Source organism: Zeugodacus cucurbitae, chromosome 4 (assembly GCF_028554725.1).
Source record: "Zeugodacus cucurbitae isolate PBARC_wt_2022May chromosome 4, idZeuCucr1.2, whole genome shotgun sequence".
Lineage (NCBI taxonomy): Eukaryota > Metazoa > Arthropoda > Insecta > Diptera > Tephritidae > Zeugodacus > Zeugodacus cucurbitae.
The window spans coordinates 54,229,796-54,252,553 of record NC_071669.1 but is presented as its reverse complement, the minus strand read 5'-3'; the positions used below and the strand labels follow the sequence as shown (position 1 = coordinate 54,252,553).

The 22,758-nt window shown below is 34.0% G+C and overlaps 1 protein-coding gene across 1 annotated transcript in view; it reads right to left on the bottom strand.

Moving 5' to 3' along the window:
- The window catches only part of LOC105211042 (CD82 antigen), a 100,402-nt gene that overhangs the window by 21,043 nt on the left and 56,601 nt on the right, over nt 1-22,758 (bottom strand). Inside the window, exons 3-5 of the mRNA XM_011182302.3 lie at nt 15,773-15,887; nt 11,246-11,344; nt 3,939-4,067 (exon numbers count right to left, since the gene is read on the bottom strand). Coding sequence (XP_011180604.1) covers nt 3,939-4,067; nt 11,246-11,344; nt 15,773-15,838 — 294 coding nt within the window. The 5' untranslated portion in view covers nt 15,839-15,887. The remainder of the gene's footprint in view (nt 1-3,938; nt 4,068-11,245; nt 11,345-15,772; nt 15,888-22,758) is intronic.

Below are 22,758 nucleotides of genomic sequence, written 5' to 3'. Positions count from 1 at the left end.
GTATGTCAAAATGTTAGAAAACATATGATTGTGGCAGAAGAGCTTACAGCTTTCGGTGTGTTCAATGCAATCCATTGTAGTACATTTCACAATACCACAAAATTTCAATGGTTTCTAGAACTCTATTGTAGTACGGAACAATAAAATCGGGATCCCGAAAACTCACTTCAGCCAACTCAGTTTGTATCTTTGAGAAATGTTAAAGTTCCTAAACTCCATACAATTGGAAATGTTGGACTTGTATATATAAATAAGCGAACACAAATATTCCCTGACAAATATAAAACTTTCACCATTCCATGATGACGTGAATTTATGAAAAAATTTGGCCAATAATGCCGGAAAAAAACAAAAGAAAGTATTTGTCGTGCAGTCATGCATTAGACCGCCGATCGTGCCTGGCGCTGCACCCTCAACGACAATAACTCAAACTCACAATAAATTTTTTCCCTAAATTATGCCTACTAAGCCTGAGTTTCACAGTTAAGCTTATGGCTTATCTCATCTAAGTTTGTTGGTTTACTGCCACTATATTATGCACTTGTCTTGCATGCCGTCGATTATAATTTCCCCGAGGTTTTGTGACATTTTTTGTATAATTTTTTTTAAATTTAACTTTGTTAACAATTCAAAACACACACACATACACATAGTTAGTTGGTTGATAGTTGTCATTGAAAGTGAATTTTTTCAATTTTTCAAGGTGCGGACTTGTCAACGTGCGCTGCATTCAAGCGTTTAGCAGCACTACATGCATTGTGTAGGTACAAGTACATTGCGCATACGCCACTGCGCACCAACCGAAAACCCTAACAATTGCCTACAAATTGGTTTTTCGTGTTTCATGATTTTATTTTTATTTTTCTCTTTTAGATTGATTTTGAAATTTCATTTCATTTTTTATCTACTATTTTTGATTTATTTTGTACATTGTCGCATGCAATGAAATCTTCCCTGCATTGCATTGTAATTGCGGGATGCCATGGCTGCTACTCAATAGCTTTATTATATTGAGGTTTTTTATTATATTGAAGTTTTGTGCAATGCTTGGAATGATGACTCGCTTGTTGGGCGGGCTGACTGTTCATTGTGTTGGCTCTGCTAATAAAAATTGTAAATTACAGCATTACCATCACGACTAACAAGCAAAACACCGCACACCGCAAATTATCCAATAACATTGGAGAAGCAAGTTTCATTTAATGGATTATTGCAAATATCTGTCGAGGCACAGTGGGATAACTTGTAAAATATGGGAGCAAAAATATCAATAATTATTTAATAATTAACCAAAAATAATATAAATAATAAATACAAATAATAATAAATAAAAATAAAAGTATAGATCGAATTAAAATTTTTGGAAAACTTGACTTTATAAAGTTAGAGACTTGCTTCAAAATACAGAAACTGGAGTTTTAAATGGAACTCTGGATTCATTTTATGTTCCACAACCTTTCCGAATCAAAAGATTTGAAAGGCAAAACAAGCAAAGATTTTGTGTCTATATATAAAGAGTAAATCGCTATATTATGACGAAAAAGGGTTTCATCACGACCTCCATCAATTAGTTGTATTGGAGTACAAATCAATGATAACCATGGCAAACTTGGATGTATTTGGTTTCGTATAGCTTTCACATACATAGTATTTCGCAGATTAGGTTCCTATCCACTTTTTCCTGTACTCAGACCTCAAAAGAATGGTCGATAGATATAATTTAACGACAATTCTGAGGAACCTGTTGAGATTTAGGCTTATTTTGAAACAAACGACATTTCATACGAGGGCTGTTATATATATTTCTGGCCTAGGCAACACTAAGTGGTGCCAGGTGCAATCTGACATTTCCATTGGAAAGTTTGACATCTTTTATCATAACATCACTCAGAACGTTTTGTCATTTAATCGTGAATTGTTTTATTTACAGGGAATTAAAAAATTCATCTCGGCCAAGAAATGGAATTAACTCGTGAACATTTTCGTGCGATCATTTTTCACAACTTTCGACGTGGATTATCGCGACAAGAGTGCATGGATGAACTAAAATCTTTGTATGGCTATGAAGCACCATCCTATAGCACTGTGAAAAACTGGTACAACGAATTCAATCGTGGCCGACGCTCGCTCAAAGACGAATTGCGTGAAGGTCGTCCAAAAACAGCCGTTGTGTCAGAAAACATCGATGCCGTACGTGAACTGATAATGACATACCTTCAGATAGAGGCATGCCTATGCATTTCTCCCACCAGCATACATTCGATATTGCATGAACACCTGGCCGTAAAAAAGGTTTGTTCTCGTTGGATCCCGCACAATTTGACAATCGCTCAAAAAAAGGCTCAAAAAAAGTGCTTCGAAAATTGGTTTGAGCGCATGCAAAAGTGTATAAATCTTGATGGAGAATATTTTGAAAAACAATAAAACCATTTTCGTTACACTATTCACTATTTTCATTATTAGGCCAGAAATATATATAGCAGCCCTCGTACTAAAAATTTTGAATTAAATTAAAAAGTCAAATTCACAAACAGAACAGAAGTTGAATTCTATACAGTTTCACAAAATTACAGATCTTTGTAGTTTAAGCATATTTTCTGAAGCTTTAGATTCTCAAAAAGTTCGGTTTTTGGGAGATGCGAAACATAAATTAGAAAAATTATGACAAGAAGAGGGAATGCACAGATTTTCATTTGATTGAAATCGGTCCAGTAGTTCCTAAGGTATGGTATTTGACCACAAAAAAGGTCTCATTTTAAATTTTAATTGTTAGCAAATAAATAAAGGATAATATCAAATTTACAATATAGCTTCTTATTCAAATCAGAATTATTTTAAGTTAATCACCTCGGGCAGAACACTTAACGATGACTAAAGGGGTTTTCAAAAGGGACGCTAGAGTCCGTAGACCGATAGGGAAGCAAACGGTGCCATATCGCCATCCCGTTCTTTTCACATTTCTCTTCAGTAAGTTTTGCTATTTCATCATGGAAAGATATACGATCCAACAAAGAGACGAAATTATTTAAATTTACTACCGAAATTCGGAGTTAGTGGCCTCAACTTTAACAGCGCTATGTCCAATTTATGGTCGTCATAATCGTCCTGTCAATCAATTGAGGAAGACCCAAATCAGTCTCTTACCCCTCGTTCTCAAGCGTTGGGCCTCTCTGTGACGTCGTTTGCGAAAAAATCTTGGCCTACATCTTTACAAGATCAAATTGACGCAAGAACTGAAACCGCTTGACCAATATAATCGTCGTATCTTCGTGAAGTGAGCAACAACTTGAAAATGATCCGGATTTTCATCGAAAAATCATTTTCAGCAATGAGGCTCATTTCTGGCTGAATGGCTGTGCATATTACGTCAAGTATATGGTCTATGCCAACAAGCCAGCCACGATTGATGAACTTCGTACGAATATCGAATGTGAAATTGGAGCAGTATCGGCCAATTTATGCTGGAAAATTTTTGTCGTAAATTGGGTTCAGCGTCTGAACTTCTGCAAACGTGTCCGTGGTGGTCACGCAAAAGAAAGCGAGTTCCATACATAACGCCATCGAATGTACTTTCACAAGAATAAAGAATTTTTTTGATATCCGAAACCGTTTTTGTAGCGCTCTTATACAAAACCACTTTATTTGATATACTTTTGTATTAATGAAATGCAATTCCAGCCCCTATTCATACGCCTTCAAAACCCATAACATGACCTATTCTGGAGATCTTTTTGTTTTCAACTCACACTATTAAGTTTTCAAATATTTTTAAAACTTGTGTATATCAAGATATCCCAACCACATTGCAAGTCATGCCACTTTCACTAAGATTCTTTAGAAATATTTATGAAAGTGAAATTAATTACACTACTACAGTATATTCCGCTTTGTGTTGAGTAAATAACTTAGACATAAGACCCACTCTCTTAGCCACTTACCGTTGTCAGCAGGCAACGCGACTCACGTATCGCGCCACAATAGCCGAGGAAGCTCATGAAGAACATCACGGCGCCGATAGCAATCAAAACGTACGCCATCTGCTCGATGACACGCGGCTGTGTGAATTGCTGCAATGAAGAAAAATGAATAAAAAATATTAAATAATTTTCCAAAAAAAAAATTAAAATCAAAAAAAAAAAGTTGAAGTTAATTTTTCTTCCTCATAGTTACAGGTATACATATGTATAGTATGAAGCGAAGACTAGCAGAATAAACAACAGAAACCATAAAGTGCTATTAAAATTTATGAATAATACGTAAAAACAAATATACACACACAGATGTTTGTATATATAGTAGAAGTAAATGTATGGCAGTCAAATGAAAATGAAAGCCACTTGAGTACGTGAGCGTAGAAACTTTAATATGATTGAGTTATGCAAAGCTTGTTGACCATTGGCTTTGTAAATAACGGCTTGCATAGCGCAAAAAACGTGAGAATAACGGTCATTAAGTGAAAAATGAAAACTGAAAAAACAAAAATTCCAAATTTTTTGTACTGTTTTAGTTGTTCAAGTCAGATTTTTGAGACCTCTAGCCATATAATTACTTCATGGTTCTTGTTTGACTTGCTCTCCACTCGCCGCGGCTTAAATACTTGTTTTGGAATCATAAATGAAAAAAAAAAACATATAATTAACTAAGTATAAATACATATATGTACACTTATATCTCCGAATAAGTAAATTTTTCAGAAACTTTAGTGAAATAATTAAGCATAAGTATGCTTTTATCTTAAATAGAAATAGAAACATATGGACCATATTTGAGATTGAATTTTTACTTTTTATCATGGCTCAATAATATACTCAATATAGTTCTATATAATCCTAAAAAGAACTTAGATATTTCAGTAAATAGTCTTCGTATTATATTCACTTTTCATATATTATCTATATGGGGCTCTGTGGGTCCATCATTCGAAAAACAATTATGGAGTAAGTTGAAATTCTAAATGGCATGCCATCTACGGACAGTAGAAATTTGTAAGCTGGAGGATGAGTTTCTATAAAAGTTTCGTCCGTAGTCTGGATTATTTGAGTTTTCCCTATGGTCAGGGAATTTATAAGAGCTATCTTTTATTAGTTATCTTATTTTTGGCCACACTGATTTGGACGGCGCATGCACGTTTCATGACGCGTGTCTCTGTCACTAAATTTTACCATGAACCGTCTTTTTTAAAATGATCTGTACCATTGTATGATCAATTTAATCAACTTACTGAGGTGACCTTTTACGCTATTTTGATACAAATTTTGTTACTTCATTAGGTGGCAAGTTTTGCGAGGAAATTTTGGTGTGAAGTCTTCAAGAATACAGTTGGTCAAAGAATTGAAGCGGTACGACCTTCCACAACGCCAAATTGTTGTAAATGGGCTTTTTAGAAACTGTCAGAAGATCAACTTTTCTTTTGGAAAAAAGTCACTGGTTGGCTTGGATTAAGGTCCGGCGGCATCATTGGGCCGTAGTTCTTCAAAGATGATGTGACGTCGCTTCGTTGCTGTGAATGGTGGTTTCAACAAAACAAGCCACACAGCACGCGAAACAGTGATTGAGTGATATGTAAACAAATTGTATTTTCCAAATTTCGAAGTTAGCCTACAAATTCGAAATATTTGGTTTCGAAGTTTGAACGTTTCTACATTTTGTTCTTATTTCAATGATGTTTACAACTTTTCGGTCAAGCTTATATGACCGGTGCTATGTGGGATCCAGTATTTTTCGATAAATATTTTATTTATTTTTTTCGAAGATCTAACTTTGATCCTTCAAAGTATCTGTAAGATTGGTAGAAAAGTTTTATACATCATTGAATTAATAGCAAAATGTAGATTATCAGCCCTATTCTGTGCACTTGACAAAATAACAAAAAAGTTTAAAATTTTTTCAAATTTTTATCAAGTAAGAATTTTTTTGGTATTCTGTAACAATTTTGATAAAATAAAAAGCTTCAGTACGCATAGCTTTTCCCCACACGTGTGGGAAACAAAATAATGTAAACAGAAACAGCTGATTCTGTCCAATTATATTCGAATTGAATTGAAAAATTGATTTGAATTATTTTCTAACGTAAGTTTTCAAATACATTTCAATATTTGTTGCAAAATAGTTAATAATTTAACTTCAATTTCACAATAAATCCATTGCTTTTGGTCTAGACTTTTCTTAGGGTGCGCAAATATTCCATGCTCCGAAGCTGGCACTATTTTTCATACAAAGGACGTTATTTGGATGAGTGTTTGTTTTAACCGAGCCTTCTTCAGTGTTGGTTCGTTGATAAGTTTGGTTTATCTATCCGATTCTGATGTCGAGATATCGACTGAAGCCTTTCAGACCTGATGCAAAGTATTTGGTTTGGTTTCACAACTCCATTTACTCTATATAGATGACAGGGTTATACCTAACCAAACAGGGAGTGCCGCTCGTAAATAAAGTTGATTGATAATCAAATGGCATAGCCTATATATTCACTTTTCCATCCCATATCCTCCATAGGATTTTGCTCCCCCACAAAGCCGTAGAATACTTCATAATATAATACATATACATATGTCCTTCCTAATATATTTAAAACTGTTTGGAATGCAATTTTTATTTAGTTGGTTGTTATGTTTAGCTTTAGAAAAGTTCCTTGGGGACTACGAAATCTAAACTTTGTTCTTTGTTGGCAAAAATTTGCTAAGCTGTAATCGCATGCAATATATAGAAAACAATTTCGTCAATGTTACCCTCATTATCCTCATTTTTTTTATACAAAAAACGGAAAAATAAACTTCTTAATATATTATAAAAGCGGCTCAATAACGCGAGCCATCCACATGATCATATTTTTCATTTTTGTATAAAACTAACGACAAAAGTAAAATATCTCCATTGCAACAAATTCACTTTCACAACTATCCACAGCGAGATATTTTATTTGTCAAGAGCATTTTACTTCTTAACAACTTATGCCCGGTTTCACAGTTCGTACTTAAGTTGTGCCCAAATAAAATCTTAGCTAAGCATTGTTGTCGACTGAGTAGTCATTTGCGTTTCACAGTCGATGCTTATTTTCTATAAAATTCTATTATGATATATGGCAGCACAATGAAAAACATTTGTTTACAAATAACATCTGACAAATTGAAATTATTGTTGATGAAAAATAACTTTGCGACGAATAAATTTAGAATCTGGGACATGGATGCAAACAATAATAGGAGACCGAATTTCACCGCAAGCGAGTGGGGGCACCTATTGCAACTCGCAGGAAAGCAAATAACCGTCATTGAATGCAAGAAAATCCAAAAAAAAATTTTCAGCAAATCATTTTTATTTTATTTTTTTGACAAATAAGTCAATATTCAAAACAAAAATCAGCTGTTACTTAAGCACTGCTTAAGTCTCCCATTTTCAGTACTTAAGCAGAACTTAAGTATGAACTATAAAACGCAATATTTCTGTTTTATCTTAAGCACAACCTAAACACTGACTGTGAAACCGGGCATTATAAAGAAAAGAGCTTTTAATTTTAGACACAGAATACGAAATGCTTGATAAATTTCAATTTTTTACAAATTAGAAATTTGTTGAATTTGTAAAGTGCACAGAATAGGGCTGTATATCCATTTATAGATTTTATTTTTTTCTTTTTAATTATATCTTGTAATTAATAACATTTTTTTTAATCCTTTTTTTTTGAAACTTCGAATCCAAATATACAATCGAAATATTTATCGAGGCTAACTTCGAAAATCGCAAAATACAATGTTTTTTTACTTATGTCTCAATCTCCCCGAAGAAAATTATTTGGTCCAATACCCAGAAAAAATGTCGAATTTGTCGAACTGTGTCATAAAATGACTGGATAATGATAATTAGAATGTAATATTTTAAATAAAACAACTACAATTAAAAATTATACAATTAGTGATTGAAATTGCCAGCATTATAAGCATTTTGTAGACTTATTGCCATACCTTTTAACTTTATTACCATAATTTACAGACTGCCTATAACACTCTCACACTCACTTTGAAAGCATGTCGCAGCAAATAAGCCAGAAAATTGCATATTTCACACCAAAATAAAACAAAAAAAGAAAGAAATGTAAATTGCATATTTTCACGCGCCTTTTGAGTCTCTAATACAGCAGTGTGTATGCATTTTGCATTTTTACTGCATTTTTTGTATGGTTATAGTGAGCTTTCAAAGTTCATTGGCCCAACTTCTTGATTGCATTTTAACATTTCACCCACAATCGGTGTTGCCAACAACAATTAGTGCAATTAGTGCACGTTGGCAATTGCTCACATGCAGGTAAATTGAAATTAGTGTTGTTGTTGTTGTTGGTTGGCATTATGCTAAATGGACTTGCAACACAGGCGGTCGTACGAAGTGCATATGGTACATATTTAAGTGTTTCGTTTTTAAGCAACATTTTCACCATTCGACCCATTAGTGTAACATATACATATCTACTATACTTCGACATCATTAAAATAGATATACAGACGGCACATAATACTAAATATTTACGCCAGTAATTTGCTTGAACGACGTTCGACGTGCGCCGTTCGTGTGGAAAGTGGCCAAAGGCTGGTCGCCGCCAAAGGGTGCGTACGTATGCTAATCGTTATGAGTGTGTGTAGTCCGTGTTTTTGGTGAAAGTTTATAAATGTTTCAGCATTTGTGTGTGAACGCTACAAAGTATGGAGTTTATGTATTTCAGTGTTAATATGTCTTAGAGAGCCCAGCCCAATTCGATTTGTCGACAAGATTTCCATTTCGATATGTTTCCTGGATTTTCTATCATTTTTCCTTACATCCCATTTGCATTTGTGTTGTTCTACAACAAAAAATTTATACCTGCTATGTTGTATTAAAACGCATATCTATGTTCTTCAAATGGCGGATAATTAGGTCAAACCCACCACCACCACCATTGGCTGCCTTATGGCGCTCAGTGGAGTATCAATTTTTTAATATTTCGAAAAATATGCATGACACATTTATATCAATTTCGATAAAAGGGTCAGGAATAGGTTTGCAGGGCAGAAAGTATACACTGTGGAAATAAATTGTGATTAAACTTAAAGTAAGGAATTTAGGTTAGGTTAGGTAAGTAGGCAAATCTCTGTCCAAAAAACTCCTAATGGATCAGAAAGCCACTCGCTCCCATTCCGGTGTTAATGTTGTAATGAAGTTGAATTTTTTGAACTATTAGTTTGGAATAGGGGATCCCGCGGAATATGTTTCGATACAGTCTGCTAATAACAGGGTTCAGACCCTAAAAGTAATACGTCACTATTTGGTCCTGTTACTTCGTTTGTAGAAACACTTTTTTTGTGATTCTTTATCTCAAATATCGATTAAGCAATTTTATTCAAACATTCTATACATTATTGAGCATAGTTTTGACTATGTTCTGTAAACTTTTCATGCAAAAATATTAAACCATTAGCCCGTGACAGAGCTTCCCCTAGGACTTCTTGAAAAAAAAAAACACAATTTGGGGAGTTCACTGTAACGACGGCCGGAAATTATTCGAAAATGAAAAACCATAAAAATTTAGTTAAATTTTAAACAAATCTTCCCCCCAACGTTCTCTGATTATTATTTTTTTTATTTAAAAATTTTTGGCGGCCATCTAAAGTGTGAACCGTTATTTTCGACTAAAATTTCCGCCATTTTCAGGGTGGGAAACACCCTTAATGTTAAAAAAAAAAATTTTACTAAACGTAGGGGGGAGGTATTTTATGTGAAGAAAATGTGTACCAAGTTTGAAATGAATCGGTCGAGTAGTTTTCAAATGGCAGTGAACACGGACTTCAAAAAAGTAGTTTTGAGAAAAACGCGTTTAAAGCCGTAGCTGTTAGAGTTAGAGCGTTAAAGGCCCCGAGACTAATTAAACAATAACTTCAAGAATATTGCTTAGATCGGATTAAATTTTGAGGACATATTCTTGAAATGTCAAACAATAAGATAAACAAAAAAAATCGATTTTTCGAAAGTGAAAACCCAGACCCCTCCCTTAATGTAAATAATGAGTCCCTGAGTTCTTTTACCTAAAAATTAATTCACACTAAAATTGAGTCAGTTTTGGTATGCCGCGAAGCTGTTCCAAGACTTATGATATTCCTCCATCATACAGCTCTCTAAACAGTCAAAGAAGCTGAAGGGCCCGAGATTGTTTACGATGACCACCTAAGTGGGCTAATTATGTTTTCTTTTTCGCTATATTCTCGGAGACTCATGGTCACGGTGGTCTCAGTGACTATAACTATAATTGACTTTAAAGTGAAAACTTATTTGGAGCTTTCATCTGAAGATAATGTCTATATGGGGGGTTTCCACAATAGGAATACCAGTATATATTCTATGAGAATAGTTGATTCGCTTTTAGAAATAGAACAGAATGAAAAAGATGCTTACCTAACTGGAGACGCTCTTAGTGAGGAGCAGATACAAAATTTTGTTCCATTTATACCGTTATCAGTAATAATGAAAATAACAAATAATTTTTGTCAGTGTACAAATTCAAGACATAATCAAATATTCGATTGCGTAAAATCGCCGGAAGAATTTCATATTTATATTTATCTTGTTTAGCTTTGGAGGAAAAGGTAGTATTGTAGTAGATTGAGTATTTTTTACGGGTTTCAGATAATAAATATTAATTCGGCGTGTATAAAACAAACACGCAAATGTCAAACAAATCATATTATATATATGTATGTATATATATATATCCTACCGCTGGCTATCCTTTTGATAGTAAAAGACATGGCGTCCATAATTGCGCGCCATCAAATCTAGATAAGCTGACAGTGACACGCACAGGCAGGCAGGCAGGCAGACAGGTGCACAGTCAGACAGAGAAGCGACAACAAACAAGCGGAGAATGAGGCAATGAGCCGAACGTTCAGAGTTAATAAAGGCTATTTTTAATATTTTAGTAAGCAAAGTTAATTTTAGGGGTTTCCTATGGCTTCTGGGGTTGTCGAGAGTAGATTGTGCAACATGCGACAGTAGCTATAGAAATAACTAGAAGCGGTCATTGCACAACACACCAAAAATCAATTTATAATAATTGAAGTGATTATGTTGGCGTTGCTGCACTTTTCCATAAACACAGGGTGCATCGATATGCATAATTAATTTAATTTATTTAAATAAATAAGTAATTAAAAAAATAAATATTGTATTTATGCATATAATGTTTTATAAATGTTGATATTAAAATAAATATTGCGGTACTTACGGTGATTTGATCGCTTTCCACCATCTTGAGCAGTGCAATTAGTGAGGCTTTGTCGACCGCCAGCCAAATACCAGTGCCCAGCACGATTGTGCCAACGACCTGTGGTTTCGTTAAACAAATAAATAAATAAACACAATTTTATTAAAAATAATAATAATAAGAAATAGTGCTGTAGTAGTAAGGAGTTTATGCAAAGAAAATGAAGAAAGTGTTAATTTCAGGTATCCAAACAAATGCACTAAGGCGGATGTATTGCAAACGAAATGCAAATAGGAAAACTGGATATTTAGTGTACTTTTGTATATTTATATTTACGTTTGTATATATATTGTTGATATCAAATTCAGTCTAAAAGGCCATTTAAGGGTGTGATACGAGGATAGTTTGATTACACAGTGATTATTTGAGATTAATTTTTATTCGACCATAAGAAACTTTATGTATATTCATGTTTCTAGTTAATTACCTCAATGATTAAGAGATTTTCGAAGATTTTGTTTATTTCAGTCATAATTTCTTTATACCCCAGTCAAAAAATTATATGTGCATTTCTGCTTTTGTTTATATTTCTTATTCACTGTTATTTTTTGGATTTCGGTAAATGTGGAGTAAAAGGTTGATATGTTACCGTTACTATGCAACAAAAATTGTTTCATACTTTCCTCGTTCGTTGTACAGTTACATTAAGAATGTGCTTGTGAATTGGGTATTGCATAGTAAATATTTATATGTGCAAAATCAGTTTAGCGGAACTTTCTTACTGATAGTGTCGCAGCAACAACTTTTTTTGCTAAAATTTATTTTCAAAATTATTGTAGGTGCATTAACTTAATGTATTATTAAATATTTAATTACATTTATTTAACTTTAAGCCTAAATGACTTGTGGTACTAGTTTATCAGTCGAGAAACAGACAGTAGTTAATTCTCTGATTAAGCGGCTTAATTTATTTTTAAAATATAAGGGCAATTCTACTGACTATTAAAATAAACATTTATTTCAGTTAAACTCAAATGTATAGGCTTTACTGGTAAAAATAGTAAAATGCACATATAAATATTTACTATTAACATAAACTTCAATTATGTTTTATAGTTAAAAAAATATTTTGAAATTTGTTAATTTTTTGTTTTTTTATGTCGTATACATTAATAATAACAAACCTGCATACTCAGAAATATTTTAGAATTTTGTAATCTTTAATTTTCTTTTGCGAAAAGTTCATGCACATATAATTATTTGACTAACACAGAAACTCATACCCATTTTAAGCTTTCGAAAGAAAATCACATCATAAAGGTTAAATCATGAATATGTTCTCCGTAAATTCGCAATTCGTCTTTAAATTTCTGGTTTACTGTGGTTTCATTGTTTTACTAAAAAATCAAAAATTCCTTTCCAAATGGTATCAGTATTGCCCTATCGAAATATTGGCTCTCATAATAATGATTTTTATTGTTGTAGCGATTTGGAAAAGTTTCTCAAACATTTAGTGAACAAATTCTCCTTATGATCTTCGTCTAAATTTTTTAACAAACAGCTCTCTCTGTAATCTACTTCTTCTAAATTATAAGTCAGGGAAGCGCGGCAACACTTTTTTGCTTTACAATCCAAACACCTACTTGCAATTATTAGTTCAGAAATAGCAGATCTTTAAGCCTCTGGATGGCTAATGAATTGTGGTGAAATAATTTGTTTTTTTTTTTTTTTTCAGAAATACTCTTGTAATTTCGGTATATGGGGAGAAATTGCTTTTAGAAAAACCTTTGAGCATAATTTAATGGGACAGATTTTAAATAATAATAATAATATATATATATATGTAGATAATAGATATTTTCATGGATTTTTAAGAAAAATTACTACTTTTAATGAATTCGCTATCTGCTTTCCATATATAGGTATATACAAATAGTACGTTTACCTAGATAGATCCCCCCTAGTATAAGGTGATATACTATATTTTTAAATAAATACAGTTGAACTTCCATAACTCGATATTCTATACGTCGAAGATCTCCATAACTCGAACTTTTGAATTGGCAATAGCGTTTAGAAATCAAATTTGATACAAATTTGCTTCCATAACTCAAACTGCTATAACTCCAAGTTCTCCTTAACTCGAACTCTGAAATTGGCAATAGAAATCAAATTTCATACAAATTGCCTTCCATAAATCGAACTTTTCGATAGGGCATAAAACAAAATCAAAAATTTTACTATCGCGGCAGAATTTTAAAACAGTCTCTCTATATCGTATGAAGGCGAACCAAAAATATGATATTGCACTTATGGATTACATATGTAAGTCATGTTACAAAGGCATCGAATAAAGACGTCAATAGCTTTAATGAAAATTTTAGAACTCGAAGTCTCTCTAACTCTAAGTTTTTTTGTGGATTATGGTGATTCGAGTTAGAGAAGTTCCATTGTATATTCTTCAAAAGCAGACAGCAGAAGTGTTTGAATTACAATATATTATATTAAATCTAGCCCTTGGTATTATATTATATAATCGCTTGGATAAGATTCAGAGATTCTTTACTATCATATCTTTGTCATATTAATTTTTGTGACTACCGTATATTTTCCGAAATTTTCATTTTGACAAAGATTTTTCTACCTAATTCTTCTACCATATACTGTATAACTCGGTATTAGGGACACTTAAAACTTAATTTGGATATAAAAAAATATTTAACAAGTAAGGAAGGGCTAAGTTCGCGTGTAACCGAACATTTTATACTCTCGCAATTTATTTATTTAACTTTATTTATATTATATAATACACAATTTGACCCACATATTCGTCATATATATTGTATAAAGTCCATTGAAAGTTGGAAACCATAATATTAGGTTAGAAACACCGAGGTACTCGTGTTCGATATATGGGGCCTTAAAAACCTATGGTCCGATTTCGGCGATTTTTAGAATGGGGCTGCCCCACCATTAACCTAGTATTTGTGCAAAGTTCTGCATCGATATCTTCACTAGTACTTACTTTATATATTGTAAAGTATTGTATTGTAAACTATTTAGATTGTCTTCAAAGTTCTGGTATATAGGAAGTAGGCGTGGTTGTGAAGCCATTTGGCCTATTTTCACAACATATCATTGGGATGTAAGAAAACTATTACAAACCAAGTTTCATTGGAATCGGTCGAGTAGTTCCTGAGATATGGTTCTTGACCCATAAGTGGGCGACGCCACGCCCATTTTCCATTGTGTAAAAAAATCTGAGTGCAGCTTTCATCTGCCATTTCTTATGTGAAATTTAATGTTTCTGACGTTTTTCGTTAATGAGTTAACCCGTTTTTAGTATTTTTCAACCTAACTTTTGTATAGGAGGTGGGCGTGGTTATGATCCGATTTCTTTCATTTTAGGACTGCATTAGGAAGTGGCCAAAAAAAAACGACTGCAGAAAGTTTGGTTTATATAGCTCTATTGGTTTGCGAGATATGTACAAAAAACTGGGGGGCGGGGCCACGCCCACTTCCGCAAAAAAATTACATCCAAATATGCCCCTTCATAGTGCGATCCTTCATACCAAATTTTATTTCCATAGCTTTATTTATGGCTTAGTTATGGCACTTTATGTGTTTTCGGTTTTCGCCACTTTGTGGGCGTGGCAGTGGTCCGATTTTGCTCATTTTCGAAAGCAACCTTCCTATGGTGCCAAGAAATAAGTGTGCCAAGTTTCATGAAGATATCTTAATTTTTACTCAAGTTACAGCTTGCACAGACGGACGGACGGACGGACGGACGGACAGACAGACATTCGGATTTGAACTCCACTCTTCACCCTGATCACTTTGATGTATATAACCCTATATCTAACTCGTTTAGTTTTGGGTGTTACAAACAACCGTTATGTGAACAAAACTGTAATACTCTCTTTAGCAACATTTGTTGCGAGAGTATAAAAATATATATAGCAGCCGTTGTCTAAATATCAAATAATCAGTTATCCGAATATATTACAAAGTTTAATCTGTTCGAAACAACTGTTAAGGCACAAACGATTAAACTCTCACTTTAAAACTTTTCAGACTTCAAATTAACTGTGTTCCATTTAACGGACTTATCAAACTACCCTTGTGTCCATCTATAGTATTTTCGTACAAAATAGAAATATGCATATATATTACAACGTCATTCATTCATCTCTCAAAACAAAGAGTTTAGTGCTTTTTTATTATATGAATGTATTTAACCATATAAAATCGTACATAACTATTACATACTCCTACACACAAACACACACAACTAAATAGATTTGCATATTTACTTTGTGGTTTAGTGAACCCGACGCCTTCGAGTGCAATAAATACGATTTTGTGGTCACACAATGGAAAGTCAAAACAAGTTTTCACTTTTATTTGCGCATTTGTTTGGATACCGTGCATAAAGCACACGAATGCATAAAGATATTTCATGTACATATCTACTATTTTGACGGTAGATATCGTATGTAAGTGCACGTAACTGCAATAAATACCATAATATTTTGTTTTCATACTTACAAAGAAGAGGAAATTGAATAGGCATAGCAGATATTTGGCCAGCCAGACGCCACAATCGGAACCCATTTTGGCAGCTTTTGTTGTTTCAATTGAGCGTTGTCAAATGTGTAGTGTGCTGTAATAAGGAAAAGGAAATAAAGTTAAAACAATAAATAGACTGGTTATCGAAATTAAGTACTCGTAACAAATAAATGATATTTTTTTCTCTGAATGAAAAGTGTTTATTTCACTCTTCCTCATGTTTTGATAGTAAAAAATAAGCTGTCTTAAGACATTTAAGCCATCTAATATAAACCGAAGTGCTGAAATCCTCTTCAGGTTTGCCCCTATGCTTTGTCTTGTCTTATACGAGCAGTTCTTATTGTTTTAATGACAGAAGACACTCTCCAAATAATATTAAGCACGCTACCGAGTTAATAATCTTTGAACGGTTAAAAATCCGATTCCTTTTCGATTAAATAGACCCGATTGTCGTGGTAACGGGTCGGCCTAGTGTCCTAGATGCAATCATAATTTAAACCTAATTTATTCTCACCCAAAAATTGTCTCATAAAACCCACAGCTTTTCAGAAGCGATGCTCAGTTCTCCTCTATATGCATTTTATTCGAAAGGTGCTTAATATTCGTAGAACCCTCTATTTTTCGAATAACACCAATGGAAATGTGTGCAAATGATGAAAGACCAGCAAAAACCACTTCAGCCACTAATTAGTTTCAATCTAAGAATTTTGGATAGGTTTTTTCAGATCTCAACATCGCACACCTGCCTCTAAATTTTGGAGCACTTCTAGACACAAGATTATTTTGAAGTCTAAAATAATAATATCGGGACATGAAAAGTGTGGTTTTATAGAATTCTATACCACTTATAGTTGAACCTCCCTAACTCGAATCACCATAATCTATCAAAAAACTTCGACTTTGAGAGACTTCTGAGTTACGGATGTGTAATTAGTATGAAATTTGACTTCTATGGGAAATTCAAGAGTTCAAGTTATGGAGAATCTCGAGTTATAGATGCTCGAGTTAAGGAAGTTCAACTGTATTTGTGAACTATTTGACCAAATCCAAGTATTAACAATGTCAATGACCATTGATTTTCAATTCTGTATTTTAATATGGAAGGCAAGGTGTTAAAACAAAGTGATGGAGCTCAAAACCACAACCGAAAGACAATAAATAATCATCTAAACACGCCCAATAAATTAACACCTAAACGATCAGAAGAGCATATAACACGCACTGGTGGATCAGTTGCTGACAAAAAATACAGAAAAGTACATACTACACACATAATGTAACATATAATATAAAATACTTATTTCGGTGTTGATTTTCAAAATGTTTGGTTATTAATAGCTCAGCGAGTTATTAGCCAAAATATGTCAGTCATGACTTTCGTTTTAATATTAAACTTTCTAATTAGCACCAGCGAACGGTATTCATTATGCTGGCTTATGCCAATATATTGAACACAATTTACATACTGATAGGGTGTACGAGGTCTTTTTGATAAATCGATGATTTTTTGAATACTCGCTGAAGTATTAATATCCATAAATGTTTTGTGGATACTCTGTAGCATTTCTAATACAAAAAAGCTAAAGCTAAGAACAGAATCGATCCAACAATTCAAAAGTCGTAGGCAATATTCACGGTATAATTTTAGAGAATAGTCATCAGGGAAAAGACTTGTGGCTTTTGAATTAATATTCCTGAAAACTAAATGATTCAAATGGGCGCAGTTTTCTTTACAATATGCTTTTAAAGCGATAATGTGAACACTTCTTTACATTGACAGGCGACATTCATATCTTTCCGTACCTGACAAAATGTGACTAAATATTAATCCATTATAATGACATGTAACCGAGCTCCACGAAGTTCGATGTGTTATCCGCATGGTTATGTGAGAAAACCTTTTATCCCATATTGTCAGAACCTCGGATCAACCTCAGCTTCCACAACACAAACCATTTGACCAAGTCGAGACCAACTCGAGCTAACATCCACAGAAACCTTCGAGAGCTTCCCCAGTAGTTTCAAAAGAAATATTTCATAAATGCGTTCTACAAGTGCTCCATCAAGCTTTCAATGCAATCACAAATTGATAATTCAGTACCCTATATGGCAAAGCGATATCGCTGGATTTTATTTATTTCGAATTTAAAGTTGATCATAGTTCGACTACATACCTCAGTCAAATAATTATATGTGCATGAACTTTTTGCAAAAAAAAATTAAAGATTACAAAATTGCAAAATATTTCTGAGTAGGCAGGTTTGTTATTATTAATGTATACGATATAAAAAAAAAAAAAACAAAAAATTAACAAATTTCAAAATATTTTTTAAACTATAAAACAGATTTGAAGTAAATATTTATATGTGCATTTTACTACTTTTACCATTAAAGCCTATACATTTGAGTTTAACTGAAAGATATGTTTATTTTAATAATCAGTAGAATTGTCCTTATATTTTAAAACTAAATTAAGCCGATTAATCAGAGAATTAACTACTGACTGTTCCTCGGCTGATAAACTAGTACCACGAGGCTTTTTAGACTTAAAGTTAAATAAATGTAATAAAATTTTTTAATAATTGATTAAATTAATGCACCTAAAATAATTTTGAAAACAAATTTTAGCAAAAAAAGTTTTTGCTGCGACACTATCAGTAAGAAAGTTCCGCTCAACTGATCTTGTACATATAAATATTTACTATGCAATACCCAATTCACAAGCACATTCTTAATGTCACTGTACAACGAACGTGGAAATTATGAAACAATTTTCGTTGTATAGTAACGGTAACATATCAACCTTTTATTCCACATTTACCGAAATCCAAAAAATAACAGTGAATAAGAAATATAAACAAAAGCAGAAATGCACATATAATTATTTGACTGGGGTAGACTTGGCACAAATAGGTCCTAACGTTAATTAAACAATTTGGTAAAAAGACTATAGCTTCCCCACACTTCGAGATTATATTTGCTTTGGAAAATGTTAATATTAACTAAAGTTAACAAATTTGAAGCTTCAATAATGGAACTGAACTTTGAATAATGTTTTACTTCGTCAGTTTTGGTAATATTAAAACAAGATTATCATGGCGTGGCATAGCCATCTTGATTACTTTCACTGAGGCCACATTTCTAACGAAGCTCTTTTTGAAGGTCAACGCGGAATAACTTTTTCAAATGAGACTGAGGTATTTCAATTTCGGACCGAACCTAAGAAGTATTGGAAACGAAGTTTACCTTAATCCATGAATTATATGATAAATCTAGTATTAGACGTAAGTGTAGTTTGACAACGGCTTCAAACGATTCGTAATAACGGTACATCGGCGTTTCAACTGTTGATTATTCAAAAACTACCCATCTTATTGAGCTTCCCTCGTATATTTTATGTTTAACATATAAATGTGAAACAGCAAATGAAAAGCTTAAAACGCGGTAAGAGGCAAATTGAAACTAAGCACATGTTGCACACGCGTAAATATGTATTTGTGTATGCCAAAGGTATGAACAGTGTTTTTGTTCTTATTTACACAGTGGAAAGCTAAACAAATAAATAGAAGCTGCAGCTGTAATAACACTAAGCCACAGACAGAGAGCGACAGAGAGACACACACGAAACATTAAAAAAATTAATAAATGAAACAACAAAAAAAAACACATAACGGTAGACATTGTAATCGCGGTGGATAACGTAAATGCGACACTTCTCTGAAGAGACTCCGCTATATACATATGTATGTAGTGTATCTGTGGCTGTGTGTCTACTCCTCTGTTTGCTGGCGTTGTCATCACAAGTCATTCGCGCAGTTGCAAAAGTAGTGCAATCGCGGATATGGAGCAGTTTACACACATTTACATATACATATACATATATGTATCACAATATTTTTTCATCTGCACATTGCAATTCCACTTAAGGGCAAATATGTTACCGATCCGTTGTTGCGCATTTTTCCACTGTTGCACCTTGCCAAATATATTACTGGATATGGTTGAAGCGAGTGTTTAAATGGCGCTGCTGCGAAAAGCCCTCGAGTCTTAAGTTGTCATGTTAATACGAGTACATTCAACAGACGACGCGCACTGTTTACATATGTATGAATGTGATGCAACGGAAGGCATTCACCAACGCACTACAGGGGGTCTAACTCGCTGTTGACAGAAAGGAGGAATGCATTGACGAAATTCGCCATAAAAAGCAGAGCATGTTGAGCGGTGTCCAGACTGCTTTACTTGGCCTGTAGACCCACATTGCGTTAACTCGTTTGGTTGCTAAGTTGCTCAGAGAACAGGACCAGATATAGCTATACAAAAGTTTACAGGAAATGCGATAGATTGTAATTAATATATGTAATTGTGGGCTCATATAAAATCAATGAAAAGTGAGCAAAATGGATAGAAGGAGAGAAAGAAGATTTTCATAAATATTTGCATTGAGTAGTTTTGAGTAAGGTTTGATGTTCTCATTTGAACAACTCAAGCGCTCTGGACAAGCCAATTTTCAACATGGCAATGTTCATAGTCAGCTGAAGAAGAGAAAAGTGGAACTCAGATCAGTGCTTACTCAAAAAAATTACAGAACAATAACATATGGTTTGCTCGACCGAGGTTACAAAAATGATGCACTATCAGCATCTGACTCTACAAAGAGATCTGAATTTTGGAAAAAAGAAAGATCCTTTCTGCAAAAAAAATATTCAGCTTAGAAACTCAGGTCATAGGAGATATCGCTCTTAGCGGACCACAGACCAACTAGTTTGCTATTTGATTTTAAAATTGACTCTTAGTCATTACCTAATATGAAAAGTACCTGTCTTCATGATTTGAGCCCTTCTTTGATTAAGCTTGGTTCTATAACTTCCTCCGCTTTTTTGTTCTTTATTCAATGCTATATAAAAAGTGTTCGGATTTAGTTTAACCCCCTCAGCAACTTCATAATACCCCCCTCGAAGAGGCCCTCCTCATTATTTGCGAAGAGCACGGACAGCTACTTTTCACAAGCTTCTTTTGAGTTCAACATTACAGCGCCAATGGCGTTCGCCATGGACAGAAACAGTTGGTAATCACTTGGCGCTATGTCCGGGCTATATGATGGATGCGATAAAACCTCCCATCCGAGCTCCCGTAGCTTCTGACGAGTCATCAACGAAGTGTGTGATCCGGCGTTGTCTTGGTGGAACACTACACCCTTCCTGTTGGCCAGTTGGACGCTTCTGGTCGATCGCCTGCTTCAAGTGGTCCAGTTGTTCGCAGTAGATGGTAGAATTAAGCGTCTGGCCAAATGGGAGCAGCTAATAGTGGATTATTCCCTTCCAATCCCACCAAACACACAGCAAAACCTTTCTGGCCGTCAATCCCGGCTTGGCCACGACCGTGTTCGCTTGATATTGTCGTTTATGATCCATTTTTCGTCGCCAGTCATCATCCGCTTCAAAAATGTTCGTTCGTTCAAAAAGATTTCGTTCCATTTCAGCGGCGGCGTTAGTGAACTCCATGTTTACACGTCTATAACTGTTGAACGCAATATTCAAACTAATCATGCATAGCGTGGTTTTGTAGGTTATGTCAAGACCTTTCAAAGATCTGTAATACCAGATATGAGCTCTGTAGCGCTTTATACATTGCCGCGAAATTCAAAAGACAAAACGGCGGAAGGGAGATATTTTCCAGCCAATATTTAAAAATTATGACATAAAATTTTTTCGAATTTTTCGACTCTACAAAAGATGTATAACCCCTTAAAGCTGAAAGTCAAAAATCTGAACATTGCAATCTTTACGAAGATTCAGCTAATGAATAGTACAATTGCTCACTGGCTTAGATCCAATTTTAATGCCAAAACACGATATGTTTGAAGAAGAAGACAAAAAGCTTTGCGATTTATTCTTTGTTGACACTGTAAATACAATATGGGTCTCATAACCCTTTCCATAGTTTTGTAGTGGTTCTGAAATGGCTTCAGTGTGTTTAAACTAATCGCAGAGCAAAAGAGAATATTGTTACATCCAAAGTTCGATAGGGTCTGAATATCTTTTTTATTAAATATCTTATAAGACCCTTGAGTATTTGTAAGTCAAAACATTTTCAGATCGTTTCGGTTGTTCATTAAGGGACACTGCTTGAATATATGCAGATGAAGAATGTATATGTATATGATGAAGAATGTATATGGACATTCGCCTATATCGCTCCCAATGAGATTTATATGGAAACCCCAGTCCAACTTTAACAATTAAAACTCCTGTTCATAACGTTCCCAGAAAGTTTTTTTTATGAAGCAAGAGACAGCTAAGTTAACGGACCACATACTGCATAGTTATGTATATGTAACAAGAATAGTTTAGCGAATTATCAGGAAGACGCTAGCCAAACACGTAGAAGAACAGTAGTACAACAGCTATGTACGTGAGAAAACAATCGAATCAAAAGGGCCTGAGAAAATAGTGTGCGAACATTCTTCAAGCATTGAAGCGAGCAAAGGGCTGAAATTAATACAGTTAATAGGAGAGTGGAAACCGTAGCACCGAGCACAACTGTACTCAGGTATGTCCATATGTACGACTGAATTGAAATAATGAATTTGCCACATATCTGAATGGGTCCCAAGAGTCGTAAGTACAACGTAATAGTACCGTTCGATATGTTAACTAACACAGCGTACAGAACCGGAAGTGAAGAATGTACCAATGAATAAAAGTCTACATAGAATGTTAGCGGTTTTGCACTTGTTTATGATTACGTTTGCGACTGAGCGATAAACCGCCGACAGACCATATAAAGTGTTTATATTATTCTTGTTTGTTGTTAGTTGTTGTTATTGCTATTGTGCCGTTGTGCTGCCAACTTTATTGTCTGCATTGTGAAATCAACCACAACAGTCAGTAGCGGCAACTTGTTTCACCTATTCGGCTTCAATGATTCCAGCTATTCGTACGGCTAATTCTTCAGTCAGCTAT